Source organism: Myodes glareolus, chromosome 23 (genome assembly GCF_982192425.1).
Source record: "Myodes glareolus chromosome 23, mMyoGla1.1, whole genome shotgun sequence".
NCBI lineage: Eukaryota > Metazoa > Chordata > Mammalia > Rodentia > Cricetidae > Myodes > Myodes glareolus.
Genome location: NC_142048.1, coordinates 50,332,685 through 50,354,104, shown reverse-complemented (window position 1 = coordinate 50,354,104; position 21,420 = coordinate 50,332,685). Strand labels below are relative to the sequence as shown.

The following is a 21,420-nucleotide window of genomic DNA, read 5'->3' as shown; positions in this document are numbered from 1 at the left end:
AAATAAAAGGCCTTTTAAGAAATGGGAAAAGATAACTTCTCTTTGACTTAAGGTTTATTTATGTATTTTTAATGTGTCTGGAGTTGGCTTTGTTTTAAGCATTTTAATCGTATTTTCTTTTTAAAAATTAAAAACAAAAAACTATTTTAAGACAGCTCTTATTGTGTTGCCCTACGTGGCCTGAACTTGCTGTGTAGACAGACTGACTTTGAGCTTGTATCCTTCTGCCTCTGACTCCAGTCATGTTTCCAATTATATTGTGAAGAGTTTTTGTTTCTGCGAGGGGAAGACTGGAGTTGACTTTGGCTAGTACTGACTGGGTTCTGTCTTACAGTTGACTGGATTATTGCAGACATGCTGGCTGCCCGACAGGATGCCCTTGGACATGTGCGCTATGTGCTGAAAGACAGGTTAAAATGGATTCCATTGTATGGGTTTTACTTTGCTCAGGTAACCTTTGTCTTTGCTCTTTTATTTCAAATTTAACACAATTTAGTGAAAATGTATCTGATTTTCTTTGTTTTATGTATGATACTAGTGAATGGACGTGGGGCCTCGTGCATACTAGGCAAATAGCCTTCTGCTGAGTTACAGCCTCAATACAGATGTTTTTAAAATGATTTTTTAATGGCTTATTTTAAATTTAAGTATTTTTATTTAGAATTCTGTGTGTGCGCACACGTGCATGCTTGCGTGCATATATTGATGCATGTGGAGGTCAGGACGATTTTTGGCACAACTGTCGTGCTCAGGCATCTTCCACTCTTTGTTTGAGACAGTCTCCTAGACAGATCTTTGCCGTGTCGGCCAGGCTAGCCAGCCAGCTAGCCCCAACTACCTGTCTACCTCCTTGCCATTACTGACATAAAAAGTGTGGACTGCTGTGCCCAGTTATCCTTTGGGTCCTCATACTTGTGAGACAGGTGCTTTCCCAACTAAGCTGTCTCTGCAGCTCTCATTCTTAGTGGGGACTCTACATGTCTGGTTTTCCAGAGAGTTAAATGAAGTAGCAGAAAGACAAATACCTAGATGCCAAATAGAAAATTAAAAGGCATAAAATTTGACAATCAGTTATGTTAATAAATTGATTCAAGGGGCTGGAGAGATGCGTCAGCAGTCCAAAGGCACCAACTGCTCTTCCAGAGAACATGAGTTCAATTCCCAGCACCCACATAGCAGCTTACAGCTGTCTGTGACTCCAGTTCCAGAGGATCTGACACGCACACACAGACAGACATGAAGGCAAAAGCACTAACACATATAAAACAAAAACAAATTATTTTTAAAAAGCTAAAAAATTGATTTAAATGTAATTAGTGATCTGTAGGAAATAAAACCAGAAACTGAGCTCAGTAGATGAAGTGTGAATGCTTTCTCACAGTTAAGATGGTTGAAGTCTCCTCAAGATCAGGGTGTGTGTAGTGCTGCTTTCCCCCAAGACCCACATTTTTGACTTGCAGACTCGCCTTCTCCTTGTGTTCTGAGCTGGTCTTTTTCCCACGTATGCACATTCTAGCAGGGCCTTAGCTAGTGTATTTCGCTTAACTGTAATTATTTTCGTAAGGACCTTATTTCCATATACAGTTGCTATGAAAGTTTGGGCTTCAATATAAGATTTTGGGGGAACAAAATGTAGTCTGTAATGATGTCACATAAATCTCTGTAGCTGAGTCCATATTTTAATTCCCTAAAGGTTGTAAATGTAGACTTTTTATAAAATTATTTTTTAATGCCCTTCCACTTTGGCCAGTAACCAACTTGCTTACTTGCTTGTTTTCTTCCTTTCTTCATTTCTTCATTTCTCCTTCCTTCCTTCCTTCCTTCCTTCCTTCCTTCCTTCCTTCCTTCCTTCCTTCCTTCTCTCTTTCTTTTACTTCCTTCTTTCTCTTTCTCCTTCCTTTCTTCTGTCCTTCCGTCCTTTCCTTCTTTCCTTGTTTTTAATTTATTCTGTATGCTTGACTGTCTTCTATATATGTATTTCTGGCACTTTGTCCATATTTTAATTTTCAAAGATTGTAAGCGTAGTTTTTTTTTTAATTTATGCTCTTTCCTCCTGGCCAGTGGCCTCTTTTATTTATTTATTATTTTTAATTTACTTTATGTGATTGAGTGTCTTGCATATATGTATTCTTTGTGGTTATGGAGGTCAGAAGAAGATGCTAGATCCCTTGCAACTGGGTTAGAGATAGTTGTAACCATGTGGGTGCTGGGAACTGAATCCTGGTCCTCTGAAAGAGCAGCAAGTGTTCTTATCCACTGAGCCATCTTTCCAGTCCTGGGAGTGTGGTCATTTTAAAGATACTTTTAATTAACTTTGTTAATGACAGTAGAAATCAGTGAGTTAAGTTCCATCACAAAAAGTTGTTGAATTAAATCTTTTAAAGAAAGAATTTTTTTTTTAGAAAGAAAATTTTAACTGCTGACAAAATTGTGTATTTTTTCAGCACAGTGCAACACACATTTTTATTCAGGTTCTGTAGAAATAGAATTTCCTGTAATCAGAGACTGTTCTGTGGTTTCCTGGCCACCCAGACCTGAATAATCACCACAAAAACTTTATTAATTACAACACTGTTTGGCCAACAACTTAGCCATATTTTTAGCTAGCTCTTACATCTTAAATGAACCCATTTCCTTTAATCTGTGTATCACAGCGAGGCTGTGGCTTACCAGAAAGGTTCTGATGCCTTTTTTCTTCAGCAGCTACATGACATCTTCCTGACTCCACCTTCTTTCTCTTTCTCTCTGCAGTCAGTTTAGTTTTCCCGCCTAGCTCTGTTCTACCCTGCAGTAGGCCAAAGCAGCTTCTTTATTAACCAATGGTAATAAAGCATATTCACAGCATACAGAGGGGACTCCCACATCAATTTTTATGGTATTGTATAGATGGTAATACTTAAATATTAACTGTAGCTTGAGTTCTGAGATGTAGTTTCATTCTTTACTTGTTGGGAGTAAAGTTGCCTTTTTGATACCTATGACAATTAGTTATTTAAAGAGTAATTGCTTCTTTTCTTTTTCTTTTTTATGTATCAGCATGGAGGAATTTATGTAAAGCGAAGTGCCAAATTTAATGAGAAAGAAATGAGAAACATGCTTCAGAGCTACGTGAACGCAGGAACACCAGTAAGAGTGCCCTTTTCCATTCCTCAACTCAGTTTGCAATTTAAGAAGTTAAAATCTCAGTCATTTTAAAAACATATTACCACACATGAAATAACTAATTCAGAGTTTTGTTGAGATAAACTGTCCTCTTAGCTGTCAGGAAAGATTGCTACTAATGATTTTAAGGTTTTTTCCTAGTAACTATCAATATTGACTCAGAAAGGCAAGTGTATGTCTTCTACTCTCCAGAACGTGGAGGTTCATTGGCTGCCTTGCATTTAAGCACCGAAGAGCTAATCTTCATATTTCATTCAGTTTTAGAAGAACAGCTGTTTTTGTTTGTGTAAATTTAGATTTTTATTGCATAAATTAAGGTTTACAAGAAATAATGAGTCTCCTGATGAAAAATCGTTTAGAGTGAATATTTTACAGAACTTTTTCCCTTAAAGGGGAATAAATAAATAAATGAATGAATAAACAAACAAACAAACAAATAAAAATTTCGGCCTTCTATTTCAAGATTGCTAATTGCTGCCGAATGCCTTTTTCCATGACTCCTCTGTAACATGACTCTGGTGAGAGCTTGGAGAGTTCTTTTCCTTTTCCTCTCATCTGCTGCTTCCCTCATGCCCTTCACTTACCAGGCAACAGCCAGAGCTGCTTATTGGCTGGTATGATCATTGTCTACTTCTGAGTACCTTCCAGAACTTTCTGAAGTAGGAAACTGCACCTGATCTGGAGATGGTGGAATGGGTGTAATGATGAGCAGTGGCCCTTTCCGCATTTCCAGCACTCTGTAGAGATCAGCTGTAATATGGAAAAGGGGATGCCTTAGTTTGAAGTGTTATAAAGTTTAGTAGAATTGAGGTTTGTTTTTTTTTTTTTTTTAATCTTTAGTAGTCAGAATTGTGCTTTTTTTGAAAATGTAAAATATGAAGGTATGGACTTGAGTGACCCTTCTTTCCTCTAACTTGCCAGTCAACCCAACCAGAGATGATTGCTTGAAAGTTTCTTGTGTATTCTGCTGTGGGGTTGTATTTATGAAGTAAATAAACCACCTCATTTTTACATGGATGTTGGCCTTGTATTCACAGTCTGCCTGTTTTTTGTGTCTTCTAGTAAAGTGGCCATCAGCGTGCTGAGTGTGGAGACTGTTCTGTGTGTTGGGTCCCGTTCTCTGGCTGCTTTCATCAGTTGGTCTTTGCCTCTGTCTTAAGCAAAGTATTATAGGTTTGTGTGTTTTTGTTTTAAGCCTAGATGAGCCTCTCTGAGCTTGGTTTTGTGTTTTGATATCACTTGTTTTGGAAAATTCTTGGATGTTTCAGATTCTGTATGCCTGATCTAAAAGTTATAGTTCTTTCTGGAGACCGTAAAGAATAACATTCTTGACTTTCCAGCTTTTAGCTGTTGCCTGTCGCATAGTTTCAGGACATATCCAAAACTAGCAGCAACTGCTCTGTGTTTTCCTTAATGGCACTTTCTTGGTCTGATTCTTCACTAGTGCTTTTCCTTTGGCAGATCCTTTGTGATTTTATTGGCCCTCCTTCGTAGTTTATGGTAATCTGTCCTGTATGGTCCATTGAATTCCCCTTGTCTTGTCATGTGACTACGCTGTTGTCACAAGTTTCTGAGATACAGGCATAGACACCTCAAAGAGGCAGCTTACTGTTTTTCCTTCCATAATATGTGTGTGTGTGTGTGTACATGTTGCATTTCCATGGTTAATAATAAGCTTGGTGAGGAAGAAAATTACATTTTGCAGTTTTCTTGTAAACGTATTATAGAGTAAATCAAGATTTAAACTTCTAAAGTTACTGCTGTATAAATGTGTTGACTTTAAAAGCTAGTAAATTAGTTTTTTGAACAAAATTAGAAGGCAACTTTAAGAACATACAAATTGCTGCTTGGAGTTTCCTAGTCCTTTAAGAATCTCTCACTTTGAAATAAGAGACTGAGACTCTGAAAAAGTAGGTGAATCTATGCAGTTCTAGAGAAAGGCTGTTTTTAATAGAAAATTACATTTCAATAATAGGCTTTATTTAAATGTATTTAGAAATCTGATAATTATTAAATAGCTCTTTATTTTGACTAGTTTTTAGTGTAAAACAGATGTCCACTTTTCCATCAGAGGCTGAAGCATCTCTTTAAAATGATACTTTGTGCCTTGAATACATATTTTTAAAATTACATAGAAGATCATCATAGAAGAGAATGAAGCTGGTTCTTGTAAGAATTCAACAGATAAAAGCAATGAATGGGTAGTAACAAAAAACATGAACATTTCTGTGTGATGTAGTTGACAAGCTTTCTCTGTGGCTCTCATTCGTCCTGTTCTTGAGTAGGGATTTTATGTACAGAGTCTCAATTGAGAAAAGATGATAAATACCAGTTTTTGGTCAGTGGCAAAGAGGTTCGTACATGTAGCCAACTTTAAAAAGATTTCTTTGTTCATTTATTTTTTTCTCTTTTTGTGTTTTGGGTTTTTTTTTGAGCTTTTTTTTTTTTTTTTTTGGTATAGCCTTGTCTGTCTTGGAACTTGCTCTGTAGACCAGGCTGAACTCGAACTCAGAGATCTGTCTGTGTCTGACTCTCAAGTGCTGGGATTAAAGGCATGTGCCACCACTATTTTTAATAAAGAGGGGAAGAAAAATATTGTGAATATAGAGGAGGTACAAAGGGAAAATCAAGATTTTCTATTGGAATGGTTGGCCTTATTTTTTTAATGGCTTTCTTTTTGCTTTGTTTTTTTTTTAATTGATTTTTATTGAGCTCTATATTTTTCTCCACTCCTTGCCTCTCCCCTCCCATTCAACCCTCTCCCATGGTCCCCATGCTCCCAATTTACTCAGGAGATCTTGTCTTTTTCTACTTCCCATGTAGATTAGATCCACGTATGTCTCTCTTAGGGTCCTCATTGTTGTCTAGGTTCTCTGGGATCGTGATTTGTAGGCTGATTTTCTTTGCTTTATGTTTAAAAACCACTTATGAGTGAGTACATATGATATAATTGTCTTTCTGGGTCTGTGTTACCTCACTCAAAATGATGTTTTCTAGCTCCATTCATTTACCTGCAGATTTCAAGATGTCATTTTTTTATGCTATGTAGTAAGTGTAAATGTACCACATTTTCCTTATCCATTCTTCAGTCGAGGGGCATTTAGGTTATTTCCAAGTTCTGGCTATGACAAACAATGCTGCTGTGAATATAGTTGGGCATATGTCCTTGTGGCATGATTGAGCATCCTTTGGATATATACCCAAAAGTTGTATTGCTGGGTCTTGAGGAAGGTTGTTTTCTAATTTTCTGGGAAATTGGGTTGGCCTTATTTATATAGTACAACAAGCAAACTTAGAAAAAGATTGTTGGAATAAGATATGAAACTAGCCCAACCTTGGCAACTGCCCTAGGAACACTTATTTTGCCTGCTTCTTTTTAAATTTATTCTTCTCTCATACAATACATCCCCAACTGCAGTTCGTCTTCCCACAACTCCTCCCAGTTATCCACCACCACCACCACACACACACACACACACACACACACACACACACACACTCCTCCCCATCCCCCAATCCATTCCTTCTCTGTTTCTTTTTCAAAAAGACCAGGCCTCTCAGGGATACCAACTGAACTTAACAAAACAAGATACAATAAGACTAGACACAGACTCTCACATCAAGGCTGGGTGAAGCAAGCTAGTAGGAGGAAAAGGGTTCCAAGAGCAGACAGAAGAATCAGAGGCACCCCCATCTCCACTGTTAAAAGTCCCACAAAAACACCAAGCCGTCAACCATAACATATATGCAGAAGACCTAGTGCAGACCCATGCACTGTCTCACTTTCTGCATACTACCATAAGCTAGGAAGTCCCAACATGTGTGTTTACCCAACTTATGGACAGACCCAGTTAGCCTCATTCCTAGCTGGGTAACCTGGACTCCTCAAAACCATTCCATCCATCAAGACTGAGTTTCTTTTACAAACACACACCAGATTCTGCCCATCTGAGGACTCTTTTCCCATAATTTATAGGACTGACTGCCTCTCAGCAGGGCGGGCATTAGACCCATACCTGAATCTCCTTCCACCCTCACCAGCATCTTGGGGACATGCACACATGCCTCTGTGGGTCATTTGCATTTATAGTAGGGAATGCAATTTGCCTTGCTAACTCTTAACGCACTTATGAAGAGCCCTTGCTTGCCCTTGTATTTAACTGGGGGAGATAATCTACTCACCAACTCCACTCTATGCAACCCAGACAACTCTACCTAGTACATTTGTTCTTCTAAATCAACAGTTCTGGCCTGAATGCCAGACTCTGCGCCCAAGCCTAGTCCTATCTGTCCTGTCCAGAATAACCCTAACCTTCAGGATTAGACGAGGATCCACATTCTGTTCACCAACCTAGTTCCCTTTGTCTGTCTGACTTCATCTTTTCTATGCTATGCCCATTGTTCAGGCTCAATCCTCCTTCACATACTGTGGGCTTTCCCAGCTTCCTTCACCCATATCAAATACAGAAATAATAAAAGAGGTCCACATGCTCAGGTCACATCACATAAACAAAAACATTATGTGTGGTAGTTTGCAAGGCAATCTCCCCTTGAGGCTCAGATACTTGAAAACTTGGTTCTCATGTAGTCATGCTGATTGGATCAGTTTAGAAAGCATGGGTTTTCTGGAGTCAGTATATAACTGGGAAAGGACTTTGAGACTTAAAAGCCCCACACTGTTCCCAGTTAAAACTCTGCTACCTGCTCAAAGTTGGAGATGCGAGTTCTCACTTTTCCTGATGCCATATCTCCTGTCTGCTTCCACAATTCCCTATCATGTTGGACCCTTTTCCCCCTGGAATCCTAAACCCAAATAAATACTTCTGTCTAAACAAACAAACAAACAAACAACAACAACAAATTTGGCAGTAAAAATGAATTCTAAAGAGTCTTCTCTGGTTGAGCAAAAACTAATGTATTTGCATGGGCACTGCATTACTTTCTCATAGATATGACCCAATACCTGACAGGAAGCCATGTAAAGGAAGAAGGGTGTCTTTTGACGTGCGGTTTGACAGTATCATGACTGAGAAGCATGGCGACATAGCTGTGGCAGCAAGAACATGAGGCTGCTTGCTCAGATCTCTGTAGATCTGGGGACAGGGCAGGGAGCAGGGTCAGCCTGTAAATCTCAGGACTCACTGCACAGAGTTCCACTTCTTCCAGCGGGGCTCCATGTCTTGAAGGTTCCACAGGATCCAGAACAGCACCTGCCACCTGGAAACCAAATGTTCGCATTCCTGAGCCTGTGGTGGATATTTTACATCCTAACAGGCACATTTCATCCCTAGCTCTGTAGGTTCATGGCTATCTTATGATGCAAAATCTAGTCCAACTTCAGTAACACCACTCTTTGTATTAATTTTCTGTATTACCCACTCTGCTTAGTACCCTAGTTAAATTTCTAATAAGAAGCAGCTTGAGAGAGGCTTTATTTTGGCCTGTGCTTTGTTGGTATATTCCATCATGCAGGGCTGGTACTCTGATAGAGCTGAGGCCACCAGAGGATGTTTGCTCCTGTCTGGGTGGGACAGGAAGTGGAACTGGGTTACAATTCTCAAGGCCTGCCCTTTGGTGACTTCCTTCAGTTAGGCCCCATACTTTCAAGGCCCTACAAGCTCCCAGCATAATGCCACAGCTGGGGATCAGCTGTTTACAGTGCCAGCCAGCGCTTTGGGACAAAAGGAGCTGAAAATGGAGAATTGCAGAGATGTTCTTGTACATTATACCAGCTTTTTAGATGAATCACTGCACTTCTTGTGAACTTATTCATAAACAAATTTATATTCTCCTATAGGTTCATTCAGTAGGAGTTTTATATCCACAGATTGCTTAGAAAAAAACGTTGCTTATAACTAGCTGTGTTGGGAAATAGTATTGTTCGGTGTCATTTGAGCATGGATAAATGGGTATAGTTTTCTCTCATGAATCCCTCTTCTGTTGTTTTCTATATTATTCTTTTTACTTGATGAGTTTGTCTGTTGGCCATCAGTTAAATGTTTTTACACTACTCAGTTCTCAAGAAGTTTTCTTATTATGTGGTCATAATATTTTTATTTTCCCAAGATATTAAGCATAAAATCTTCTATCAATTGATGACTTTATATCTGTCTGGCTACCTCATTTTGTTTACAATTAGTGTATTCTCAGCTTTATGTAATGAGTATGAGGTTGCTGTAAAAAGAAGTGATGTAAAATGCCCTCAGGGGGCTCTATAAAATGGACTATTGTATGAGACTTTTGAAACACAAGTATTAAATTTATAAGCAGTTTTCAAATAGATGTACTGTTAGCCTTGACACTTAAGGACATTGCTAGCTGCACCCATGTATGGTGGAAGATTGAGGTTGGATATGATGAGTGTGCTCTGTGTGTTTGTGCAGATATATAGCAGATTCCACTAACATGTACAGTTAATATGTGCTAATAAAATTTTAATATGTGCAAAAATAAAATGTCATAATTTATTTTGGGAAACTGAAGGGTCATTAATCACATAGCAGCATTTTGTGTCCAAATTTTTTCTTAGTGACTATTAGCATGTTCTAAAACTAGTTCTTAAACAGTCATAGCTGTTTTTTAAAAATTTATTTATTTATTTGTTGGTTTTTTGTGATAAAGTTTCTCTGTATACCTTTGGAGCCTGTCCTGGAGCTCACTCTGTAGACCAGGCTGACTCATAGAGATCCATCTACTTCTGCCTCCTGAATGCTGGGATTAAAGGTGTGTGCCACCACTACCTGATATAGTTATAGATTTTTAAAGGTTTACTTTACCATAAATGTAGAGCTATGTTTTATTGTAGTCTATGTTGTGGTCAGCCTTAATTGAATCTCTACATTTTGGTAACTTTGCTGAAAGTAAAGGTTGTTTGTAAATAAATACACATTTTCTCACCATGTGAAAATCTACTTCAACAGTCACAGTTTAAATTGCTACGTTAGTGGTTACAGCAGTGGAATCACACAAACTGAAGTTTATTTATGCTCCACAGATGTATCTTGTGATTTTTCCAGAGGGAACAAGATATAATAGAACACAGACAAAAGTCCTTTCAGCCAGTCAGGCATTTGCTGCTCAACGGGGTAAGTAGAATTTTGACTATATTCAGAAAAGTACTTTTTAAAGAGAACAATCTTTGTTTTCTTTAGGTTCTTACTGGAGAATATGGGGGTTTTTTTTTCCTTTTTTAAGATTACTTATTTATTTATTATGTATACAGTGTTCTGCCTGTATGTCAAAAGGGGGAGCCAGATCTCATTATAGATGGTTGTGAGCCACCATGTGTGGTTGCTGGAGATTGACCTCAGGACCTCTGAAAGAGCTGTCATTGCTCCTAACCTCTGAGCCATCTCTCCAGCCCGTGAGAATATGTGTTTCTTATAAGAACTGAATGAGAAAGTGTCTGAACTTTTACAGAGTTAAGTAGATTCTTAGTAATTTGTGTCGCAGAGGTTAGATTCACATGCTTGCTATGGCATATACTCCCACGCTGTGAATTGGAGATGAAAACAAGACAGAGTCAATGCCAGAGCAAGTACTAGATAATCATCCACAAGGAGAGTTTGTTTGTTTATTCTTGTCTACTTTTTAGACAATTTTCTTTTTTTAATTATTACTTTTTAAAATTAGTTCATAAAATACGGGTTCATTGTGACATTTTCATTCAAGTTCTTTGAGTATAGATCTAGGAGTTGGATAAATACACTAGGAGGAATCAGTTAGTTTCAGGATAGTGTGTGCCAGCCATATCATGCTTCAGAATTGAGAAGCACTTGGTTGGGATCACAGTTCTTTCTGCATGAAGACTAGAGGAGATGCTTTCTGACATCCCTGAAGGATGAGAATTTTCTTCTGGTCAGTCACAAAAGGCTAGGCTTTGTCTGATTTCTGAGCATTGTTGGTGTGGTTGTAATAATTGGACACTGGAGGACTGGGTGTTAATAGGTACAGACAGGCATGCATACATTTCTTCTTATATGTTGCTATACATCTAACCTGCTTTTTGGGCTTCCAGTTCTAATCATCTAATAGAAATATTGGTCGAGCCAGAATTGGTAGTGCGTACCTATGAACCCAGTGCCTGGGATCTAAGGTGGGAGGCTTATTAATTTGAGGCCAGCCTGGGTCTGTCAAAAAATTAATAATCCTGTTTAAGGTAACACGCAACCTGCAGGTCTGACAGGGTAATTCTATATAAAGTCCTGAGATCGGATGGCCTCTAGTGGCAAAGAAGGACTTAGCTGACAAGAAAAGTCTCTCAACTTGGTCGACTTTTCAGACTTTGGTACAAGTGTGTGAATAAATTATACTCTTTCTGCCCTGGGGACTGAAGTCAGATATGTGGTTGTGGGAATCGTTTTCTTTCCCACACCACCCTGCATTTTAAAAATTCTTCTGTAGACAGTCCCACCATACTGCAACTGTTCTTCTTCCTTATGCAGCACTTTCCCTGGAGAGAGGCAGTAGAAACTTCCAGTCGGGTTCTCCCTAGTCACTGTTCAGATTTCACAGTAAGACCTCGTGTTTCCTGTGAAATTGTCAGTACATACTCGAGTCAAGCAGAGAACACATTAGAAGACAGTGGAGGGAGTGATGAATTCTACTCCTAGAAAAAGTTGAGTGATTGGCAAGATGTCGTTGCCTTTCTGTGTATCTTTTCTCTCAGGGCTTACCAAAGAGAAGGGTCCAAGGGAGTCATGAGCTTCCTGAGGCCAGCCTTTCCCAGCTTCCATTAGAGTGTCTCATTCATGTAGATGTTTAATGGATATTTGTTCAGTGCAGTTTGACCTAGTGAAGATGGAAATGCAAGAGAGCATTCTAAGCCCGTAGCCAGCTCATAGATGTGAGGTTAGGGCTTTAAACTTTTAATTCCTGTCTATTTGCGGTAGTTGATAAGTAATATAGATGTTGAACTTAATGTATTCCTAATCATGACCACACTGAATCCTCCTGCTTTCTAGGCCTTCCAGTATTAAAACACGTGCTGACACCAAGGATAAAGGCAACTCATGTTGCTTTTGATTCTATGAAGAGTCATTTAGATGCAATTTACGATGTCACAGTGGTTTACGAAGGGAATGAGAAAGGGTCAGGAAAATACTCAAATACACCGTCCATGACTGGTAAGTCCATATTTCTGTGTATTAGAGTCCGAGCAGTACATGGTACAGGTAAGATACAGACTCGTTTCTCTCTCTTCCTTTTTCAGTTAATCAGTGCTTTCCTGTGGAAGAAGTGTGGTGCTTGCTATTTAGCTCTACCCTCGAATTAGCAGTCCTCCTGATTCAGCCGCCCTGTGTTAAGATGTTCTAGCCCTGCAGCTGGCCTTCCTTTGTTTCTCTCACTGGTGGTTACTCATGTATAACATTTGAAATTTCACCCAGCATTCTAAATTTTATGTTTCTGATGAGTCTGTGGAGGTCGTTAGCCTGGCTTCTTCCTGCCAGAGGCTCACATGTGAGACTGGGAAGATCTACAAGATGTGAGGACAAGCTGCTCAGCTAGCAGTGTCCGGAGGCGCAGCGTGGTCAGTGGTAGCCTTGAATCTCCTTTTTCTTTTTCTTTTCTTTTTTTGTTTTTTTTTTTTTGTTTTGTTTTGTCTTGTTTTTCAAGACAGGGTTTCTCTGTAGCTTTTTTTGTTCAAGAACTTGCCCTGTAGACCAGGCTGACCTCGAATTCACAGAGATCCACCTGCTTGTGCCTCCCGAGTGCTGGGGTTAAAGGCCTGCGCCACCATTGCCCAACCCACCTTGAAACTTCTTTTTCTGTTTTTGTTTTGTTTTGATTTGCTTGGTTTGGTTTTATTTTTCAATGCAGGGTCCTACTGTGTAGCTTTGACTCTCCTGGAACTCACTGTGTAGACCAAGCTGGCCTGGAACTCAAGTCACTATATTAGCTTCCCTCTTCTCCCACCCTTTGTTAAAATGTTTTTTGTCTTAAGCCTTCTTTATAGCATGCTTGGGAAGGACATTTGTATTATCGGACAAGAAGAAATTGTACCCTTTTCAAGCATGTACTAGATTTTAGGAACTCAGAACTGTTGCCTGTGTCACAACCAAAGAGTGAGAATAGCTTACGTAACTGTAGCCACAGCCTCAGCATTTGAACATGGGGCAGAAGAACAAAGGAATGCTGGAAGCTTCTGGCCCCTTTCAGAGTATTCATCTTAGAGGGAAGAGAGCAGAGAGGGGGAGAAACACACGTTTGTCACAGACAGAAGAGCTCTATTGTAATCCCCAGTACTAAGGAGGAAGAAGCAGAAGGAAGACATGCAATCCTAACCCTAGGAACATGAAGCGGTTTGATGGTCAAAACCAGCCAGCTTTCATACATACTTTGACAGTAAAAGAGGAAAAGCACTACAATATAAGAGATTTTTAACTTTTAAATATTTAAAAAAACTTTAGTATACAAAGTGATAGGTTTCATTTTGACACTTCTATACCTAGATGAGAGATGGCTGCTTCTTCAGTCCGGCTGTTAGAAGTCAGTGATAACTGACTCGGGGTTAGCAAGTGCTGTGTGTTAATACAGATTTTAACCTGAGCTTAATACTGTAAGTCATAGTTTATAGGGTTTTTTCCAACTTTTTGGGATCTTTATCGCTTTGTTTTCATTGTAAGTTACATTATATAATCATGGATTCTAGAGTAGTAAGACCTGAAATCTTTTTCTTCTTTGTTAGAGTTTCTCTGCAAACAGTGTCCCAAACTTCATATTCACTTTGATCGTATAGACAAAAATGAAGTTCCAGAGGAACAAGAACACATGAAAAAATGGCTTCATGAGCGTTTTGAGATCAAAGATAAGTAAGTGGTAACAGTTCCAGCATTCAGAAACTGCAGTGCAACTCAGTTTCACTATAGTAACCAGTTTGAAAAGAGGTGTTTCATTATTTACGAAATACTAATCAAACTCACATGGATAAAACCTTTCATATTCCTGTGTAACATGTTTAATTGCTCTTGTATAAAAATGAACTTTACCGTTTCTGCATCAGTACGGCTGTTGGTTTCTGTACAATGACAACTCAGCACGGTAACTAGGAGGCTTCTTTCAAAGCTAACGGCACAGCTACAGTGAAACTAGACTCTTGTTTCAGGGATGCTTTTCATGAACTCAGGTTAAAACTTACTCTCTCCTTCTGTGCTCACATTTTAAATGTTAGGAGCTACTGTGAAGATTGTGTGCAGGTGGCCTACCTGCAGTGTTTCCTGAGTAGACTGCTGTGTGAGGTAAAGGAGGAGCCTTTCCTCTGTGCTAGCTGCACAGGGAACAGCAAGACCGTGCAGGTGGAGACAGTGAAGCACAGTGTGCTTATGGGAAGAGGAGGGGGCAGTTGATATTTTCATAGTGAAATTATCACCTTTTTTTGAGTTAGTAAAAAGTAGTTAGTACTTTACGTAATTTTTTTCAACCCATCAATTCAGGATTGTTTGCTGATAGGATCAGTGTAAGAAGACCTATGTACCTTCATATGAAAATGTGTTTTCAGAAAAGGACTGGACAGTGTTTAATACCCACCTGTTTCTGTTATAGACACTTAACATGTGTTTTTACTCTTTGACTCTTTCGCTCTTTGGGGGGCCTACCACCCAACTCCCAAATAAATCACATGGAGACTTATTGTTTTTTAAGAAGATGAAGCCTTGGCTTGGCTTGTTTCTAGCCAGCTATTCTTTACTTAAATTATATCGTTTACCTTATGCTCCCAGGCTTTACCTTTTTTTACTTCTCACTCCATAGCTGGCTGTGTAGCTGGGTGGCTGCCCCTGGAGTCCTCCTCTCCTCCTATCTTTTGTTCCTCAATCTTTTCCTCCCAGATTTCTCCTCCTATTTATTCTCTCTGCCTGCTAGCTCTGCCTATCCTTTCGCCTATCTAGCTGTTGGCCGTTGAGCTCTTTATTAGACCAATCAGGTGTTTTAGACAGGCACAGCTTCACAGAGTATAACAAATGCAACATAAAGAATGTAACACATCCTTGCATCATTAAATAAATGTTCCACAGCATAAACAAATGTAACACATTTTAAAATAATATTCCACAACAAACATGTACTCGTCATTACCCCTATGAATGTGCCCATAGGGCAGTGGGAACGCTTCCTGTGCTGTCGGTCCTGTCCTGCTGCTGTGTCCTTACATGTTTAAGTCAGATGAGAATTAACACACTGTGCTCTTTATTTGTCCCCGCTGTTTTTATAATTACGTGGGAATATGAACTTTTGGGAGGTGTCTTAGTCAATGTTCTGTTGCTGTGAAGAGTCACCATGACCAAAGCTACTCTTGTAAGAGAAAGAATTTAATTAGGGACCTCCTTACAGCTTCAGCAATGTAGTCCATTATCATCATGATGGAGAGCATTGGAGCACTCAGACAGGATGGTGCTGGAGAAGTAGTAGAGAGTTACATTCTGATCCACAGGCATAGAGACTGAGAGAGACGACCTGGATGGACTTTGGAAACCTCAAAGCCCCACTCCCAGTGGCACACTTCCTCCAACAGGGCCACACCTCTACAATCCTTTTCAAATGGTTACCATTCCCTGGTGACTAAGCATTCATATATATGAAACTGCGGGGACATTCTTACTCAGACTGCCACAGAATGAAAACTCAATGTATATTGTAAGAATTTCTTTTCTTTAACTTCTTTGAAGGCTTCTTTTTGTGAGATTGGATCCAGGGGCTCACACTTGATAGGCAGGTGCTGTACCATTGAGCTACAGCCTCAGCCCTTTTCTTTAGTCCGGACGGAATGAGAGCTATGAGAGGAAGGAGTGAGGCTGGTAGGCCACTGGTCACGTGAGTCAGGGTGCTGTAAGTTCTTACAGATGCAGAGGTGAAAAACAAAAATGGAACTGGAGTGATGACTCAGCAGTTAGGAGCATTGGCTGCTCTTCCAGAGGACTTGGGTTCCTTTCCCAGCAACCATATGGTGACTCTCAGTTGTCTGTAACTCTCTGACACCCTCTCTGGCCTCTGCAGACACAAGACATGCACATGGTTTACACACAAGCAAAGCACCCATACACATAAAATAAAAGTAAATAAACATACTCACACATCTCCCTCCCAAAGTCCTCATCAAACACTTAAACCAAGTGTTTTGACTTTCACTTCCCATGTGGTAAGGAGAGACTACAATGATACCGTAAACTAGTGGTGGATTCCCTACCACACTGTCTCTAATATCTCTCGTGGAGTTCTAAGGAACTGTACTTGCTCAAGCAAGTAATTAGTATCCAATAGATGATTTTTTTGTTTGTTTCAAAAACCAAAATGTCCAAAACTGAAAGTGTTAATTCTGTTGTTTTTCATTCTGGCCATAGGTTGCTCATAGAATTCTATGATTCACCAGATCCAGAAAGAAGAAATAAATTTCCTGGGAAAAGTGTTCATTCCAGACTAAGTGTCAAGAAGACTTTACCATCAGTGTTGATGTTGGGGAGTTTGACTGCTGCCATGCTCATGACAGAGTCTGGAAGGAAACTGTATGTGGGCACCTGGTTGTATGGAACCCTCCTTGGCTGCCTATGGTTTGTTATTAAGACGTAAGCAGTTGCGGCTCCAGTCATTGTCTCTTACGGATGGCTGCACATTACGTCACATTGTTTCCTGAATTAAGGAAGAAGTTTTTTTTAAAGCCTTGGTGATTGAACTCTGGATAAAATAAAAATAATTCTGGATAGAATTAGTGACCATAGCCAACAGGCAGTTGATTTGGGGCAAACACACATGGCTTTTCAGGTGCTGGGGTTGCTGGAAACATGAAAGCTAAGTGGAGTTTATGCTGTTTTTGTGTTCTTCATGAACTTATGTCCACTTGCAAAGATCATTTGGATTGTGTAATTTGATGTTGTTTATAATTCAGATGGCTGTATTTTAACATTACTTTTTAGCATATTTCACTATATTGGTTATCTCCCATCTTGATTACTTGGCAGCTCAAACTCTTATCACTAAAGTATTTTATATTTTGAAGCTATGTGATACTGGGTTTTTGTTAAATTCTACAAGTCATGGAAAGATATTGTAATTATGTGTTAATGTTCAAAGAAAAAGGTGAGAAGTATTCATGGCAAAAAAAAAATCTGTCTAGCATATATTTTTATTATATTGCTCTATTTAGCTAGTTTTCTTTATATTTACAAAATAACAAGCATTTCTAATATTTATTAAAATTGCTTAATTTGCATACCCCTTATTCTACAGAGAATAATATGTAGTGTCAGAGCGGAGTTGAAACTCTGTTGTGAGTGTCTCATTTGGCGGAGCTTTAAATAGCCCAGCATCTGAGCTACTGAGTTAGTGCCTCCCAGTGTCTGTGCTGTGAGTGCTTATAAACATAAGGGCCCTGTGATTTTCATAACAGAACGGACAACCACAGTGATGGAAGTCTGCCAGCATCCTGATTGTCTGTCCTAGCACGTGCCTTCAGCCTGTCTCCTTTGCTTTCGCGCTGCATTTGGTCTGGAGCGTGTGCGTTCATGGTCGCTTGCTGCTTCTCCCAGCCCTTGCTTTCTAGCTTGGTGTCTTCCAGTGGTGCTGTTCATTGTTGGGGTGCAGGCCGTGCTGCTGCGTGGCTCAGAGCGGCATTTCCCTGACTACTGTGGGTAAGCCTCCTTGGCTACTGAAGAAGTGTTTTGCATTTGTTCATGTCAGGTAACATCAGAATTGGGTAAATATTATTTCTCTTTAGTTTTAATGAAGCTACACTGTTGATACATACATATCACCTGTGAACAAGAGCTACCTTCCAGGACCAACTCACATTCTTCTCAGTCATGCAACAGTGTATCCTATGGAAGAAGGCTTTCTAAAGTTTGATTTGCTGTATTCTTAGTTGTAATTTAAGTGTGATTGCCTATGAGTCCTTTAAGGTACCATTTCTGCATACAGATTTTTGTCACAAAATTATACCAATGATCGAGTTGAAATAGACCATTTGAATCACAATAAATAAATTTTTTTAATTGAGGGAAATTTTGCCTCTTATATTGTTTTCCTGAAACCAGAAAATGAGCCATTTCCAACATCTTTAAGAGTCATGCTGTCACTTGGTTTCTATGTGTTTGTATATTCATATATGGATATGTATATTCACATGAATATATATCTGTTTATGAATATGCATATTCACATATGAGTATGCATATTCACATGTGGATATGTATGTTCACATGTGGATATGTATATTCACATACAGTACACATACATCCAAAGAATATAGTGGCCTAAAAGCAAATCAAAAAACTTGTTTATCATGTTACTGTGCCGAATTGTAATCATCTTTTACTTAAAAAAGTGAAGTTGAAATCAATCTCACATTTTGGTTAAATACATTTTTTAAACAGTCCTATTAGAGCTGATTTTGACTAGATCAAAATAAGTACAAGCTAGACTGTAAACATGGCTGAGGACAGGAGAAACAGCTCATCAGTTAAAAAGCAGTTGCCATTTTTGCAGAGGGTTCAGTTCCCAGCACCTGCATGGAGGCTCACAAAAGCCTATAATTCCAGCTTGATTGGAATTGGACATATTCTCGGGCCTGTGTGGGAAGCCACATGCACATGCATACATACATATGTACACACACATTAAAACAAATTATGTATGTGCTGTATATTTGAATTTTAGAAGACAGTACCATTAGAATTACATGGATGTAACTGATTCTTTTTAAACAGGGCAAAGTGGTCTACATATGGTCTTTTGAACATTAGAGCTGTATTTACTCTTCTCGAGAGCAGTCTATAAAATATCATAATTGGAAATAAATTATATCAAAATGTTTGGAAAACTAGAAGCATCTCTTAAACATGTTAATTTTGACTTGACATAACTATTTTCTGAAAATTAACAGCTTAACTGTGAATCCTTTCAGATACTATAATTTAAGATTTTATTTATATTACTGTTATATTAAATAAATATTAATGTCGAATTGCAGCTTAGGGGCTACTATAGCTTTCCTTGATAAGAGTGCCATCACTGTGCATGCTTTTATGTTTCTTGGAAAGGGTGTTTGGATGAAAGTAAGGAAATAAAATCTCTTGTTGTCTCATGTCTGTGCTGTCTAACATTTCATGGCTCAGGGTTCACCTGTCTTCTAGCATATAAAAGGTTTAGTGATTAGCCCTGCATTCTGAATTTATAAAGCTACAATATTTTTTAAGTATTGAGCAAAGTTTTAAAAAATACATTGAAAAACCCCAGTTGTGAAGCAATGTGATAGTTGGGCTATATAAGCTAATTTTCCTACTTTAGAGGGTGTGTGCCCTATGCTCACAGTTGTCAGTTTGGTGATCAGCAGGTGACCCCCTAGGAAGCTTGTCTTGTGTCACTCAACAAGGCTGTAATAAAAGTGCCAGGCTGACCAATTCTTAGACACTTGGTGATATCTTCCATATTTCATTTCTGTGTAATTTTTTCACTTAATTATCAGTTTTCTTTGTAGTTTGTATACTCATTACTTTTCCCTTTACAATATTGCATGCTTAATCAGTCAAATGACTGAACTAGATTAGCTATTAAGAAAAAATTAGAAATTAAAACCTGCCAAAATGTAGGCATAAAATAATTGACTCCTAATTGTGTACCAGATCCATATTTGAAAGGACGGAAATGTCTCACAAGATAGTAAGATCAGGTGTAAAATACTAAAAATGAGTTTTAACCTTGCAAATTTTTGTGAAGTGCTGAGATTGAAGACTGGGTTTCAGGTCTTCTGGCAGGTGCTCCAGCACTGGCATCTGGAATGTTAGAATATCTATAGGCAGGCTGGTTTCTCCTTTTTGTCCTTTAGACTAAGGATTTTCTGACTTAAAATATTACCAGTTCCATATAATTTGCATTATAGGCAGAATACATAACATTCCAGCATTAGTGTGAAAACTTTCATCAGTACTCTGATGAAAGTAACATTTGGTATATTCAGATAATTTGATATTATGTAGGTAAAGTATTTGTGTGATTGAACTGAATGCAAAATGTTTTATTCAGATACCATGGATAAAAGCTGGGTGTTGTGACACATGACTGCAATCAGGGTACTTGGAAAACCCAGGCAGGAGGATAGCTGCAACTTGGAAGTCAGCCTGGTCTACTTAGCAAGTTCCGGACTTGTCAGGTCTCTGTACTGAGATCTTCTTTACCCTGACTGCACGGGCGAAAGAATCACTATCAAAAGAATCTGTATCAGAGTGACACAGAGAATCACTTTGAATTTAGCTGCAGCATTTGTGTTGAGATTTCATTTGAGGGACTGGAGAGATGGCTTAGGGGTTAACAGCACTGGCTGCTCTTCCCAGCACCCAGGTGGCAGTAATTGAAATTACTGTTTGTAACTCCAGTTCCAGGAGATCTAACACCCTCACATAGATAGATACACATGCAGGCAAAACACAAGCACGCATAAATTAAAAATAAATAAATTAAAATTTTTTTTAAGATTTCATTTAATATATATTTTTAGTTTTTGTAAGCTAGTAGAACTGATGCTTTTGGTAAATGGGGAGCCATAATGTGGAATTTCATTAGAGGCCAGAAATCTACATGTTATATAATGTACCTTATATAACACATATACATACTGTGTATCTAATTTAACTATACCTGATTGTTACCCAAGCAGAGAAATTCCTTGGAAAAACTCCTTCAAATAGAAATCTGACATCAAAGCAGATCCTCTGTACGTGCCTTTTGCTGATGAGACAGGCCAGTGTTTCATCCAGACGGTTGGTTTGTGATTTATGTCTGAATAAATAAATAACAAAGATACTCTACAGTTTCATAAATCCTCATATGTAAAATAAAATGGGAATGCTACTGACACAATCTGTTTGTGAAGTGATCAAGTAGTCAGGGTCTGAGATAACCAAGAACTCGATCACTGCGTTTCTTTATGTAGCTTCAGAATAGATTCTGAAAGTGTTACTGGCTTCACTGGTGCTTCATAATTCAGCACAAAGGGAAAATACAGGCCTCATATATTTTTATAATAAAAACCTGGTAAAATGTTACATTGTTATATGAAATGTGTTTATGTTTTATGTGTCTATGTATGTTTTATTGCCAGATGTCGCTGTAAAGCTACATTATTTCCAACATGCACTTTGTTGGGGATCTGTTGAGTGCTCACTGTACGCCAGGCACCATGCTGTCTGATCCGTGAGTGGTGAGTCTGTGGGCAGCCACCACATGCTGGGTCTGTCTACCACTGTTAGCTCTCCACTCTCGGACAGCCTTATATAA

General features: G+C 38.8%; 1 protein-coding gene across 1 annotated transcript in view; it reads left to right on the top strand.

Moving 5' to 3' along the window:
- The window catches only part of Agpat5 (1-acylglycerol-3-phosphate O-acyltransferase 5), a 41,854-nt gene extending 22,623 nt beyond the window's left edge, over positions 1–19,231 (top strand). Inside the window, exons 3-8 of the mRNA XM_048456130.3 lie at positions 335–450; positions 3,037–3,126; positions 10,157–10,247; positions 12,126–12,287; positions 13,850–13,973; positions 16,497–19,231. Of these exons, the coding sequence (XP_048312087.2) occupies positions 335–450; positions 3,037–3,126; positions 10,157–10,247; positions 12,126–12,287; positions 13,850–13,973; positions 16,497–16,722 (809 nt within the window). The 3' untranslated portion in view covers positions 16,723–19,231. The remainder of the gene's footprint in view (positions 1–334; positions 451–3,036; positions 3,127–10,156; positions 10,248–12,125; positions 12,288–13,849; positions 13,974–16,496) is intronic.
- Positions 19,232–21,420: the final 2,189 nt, after the last annotated feature.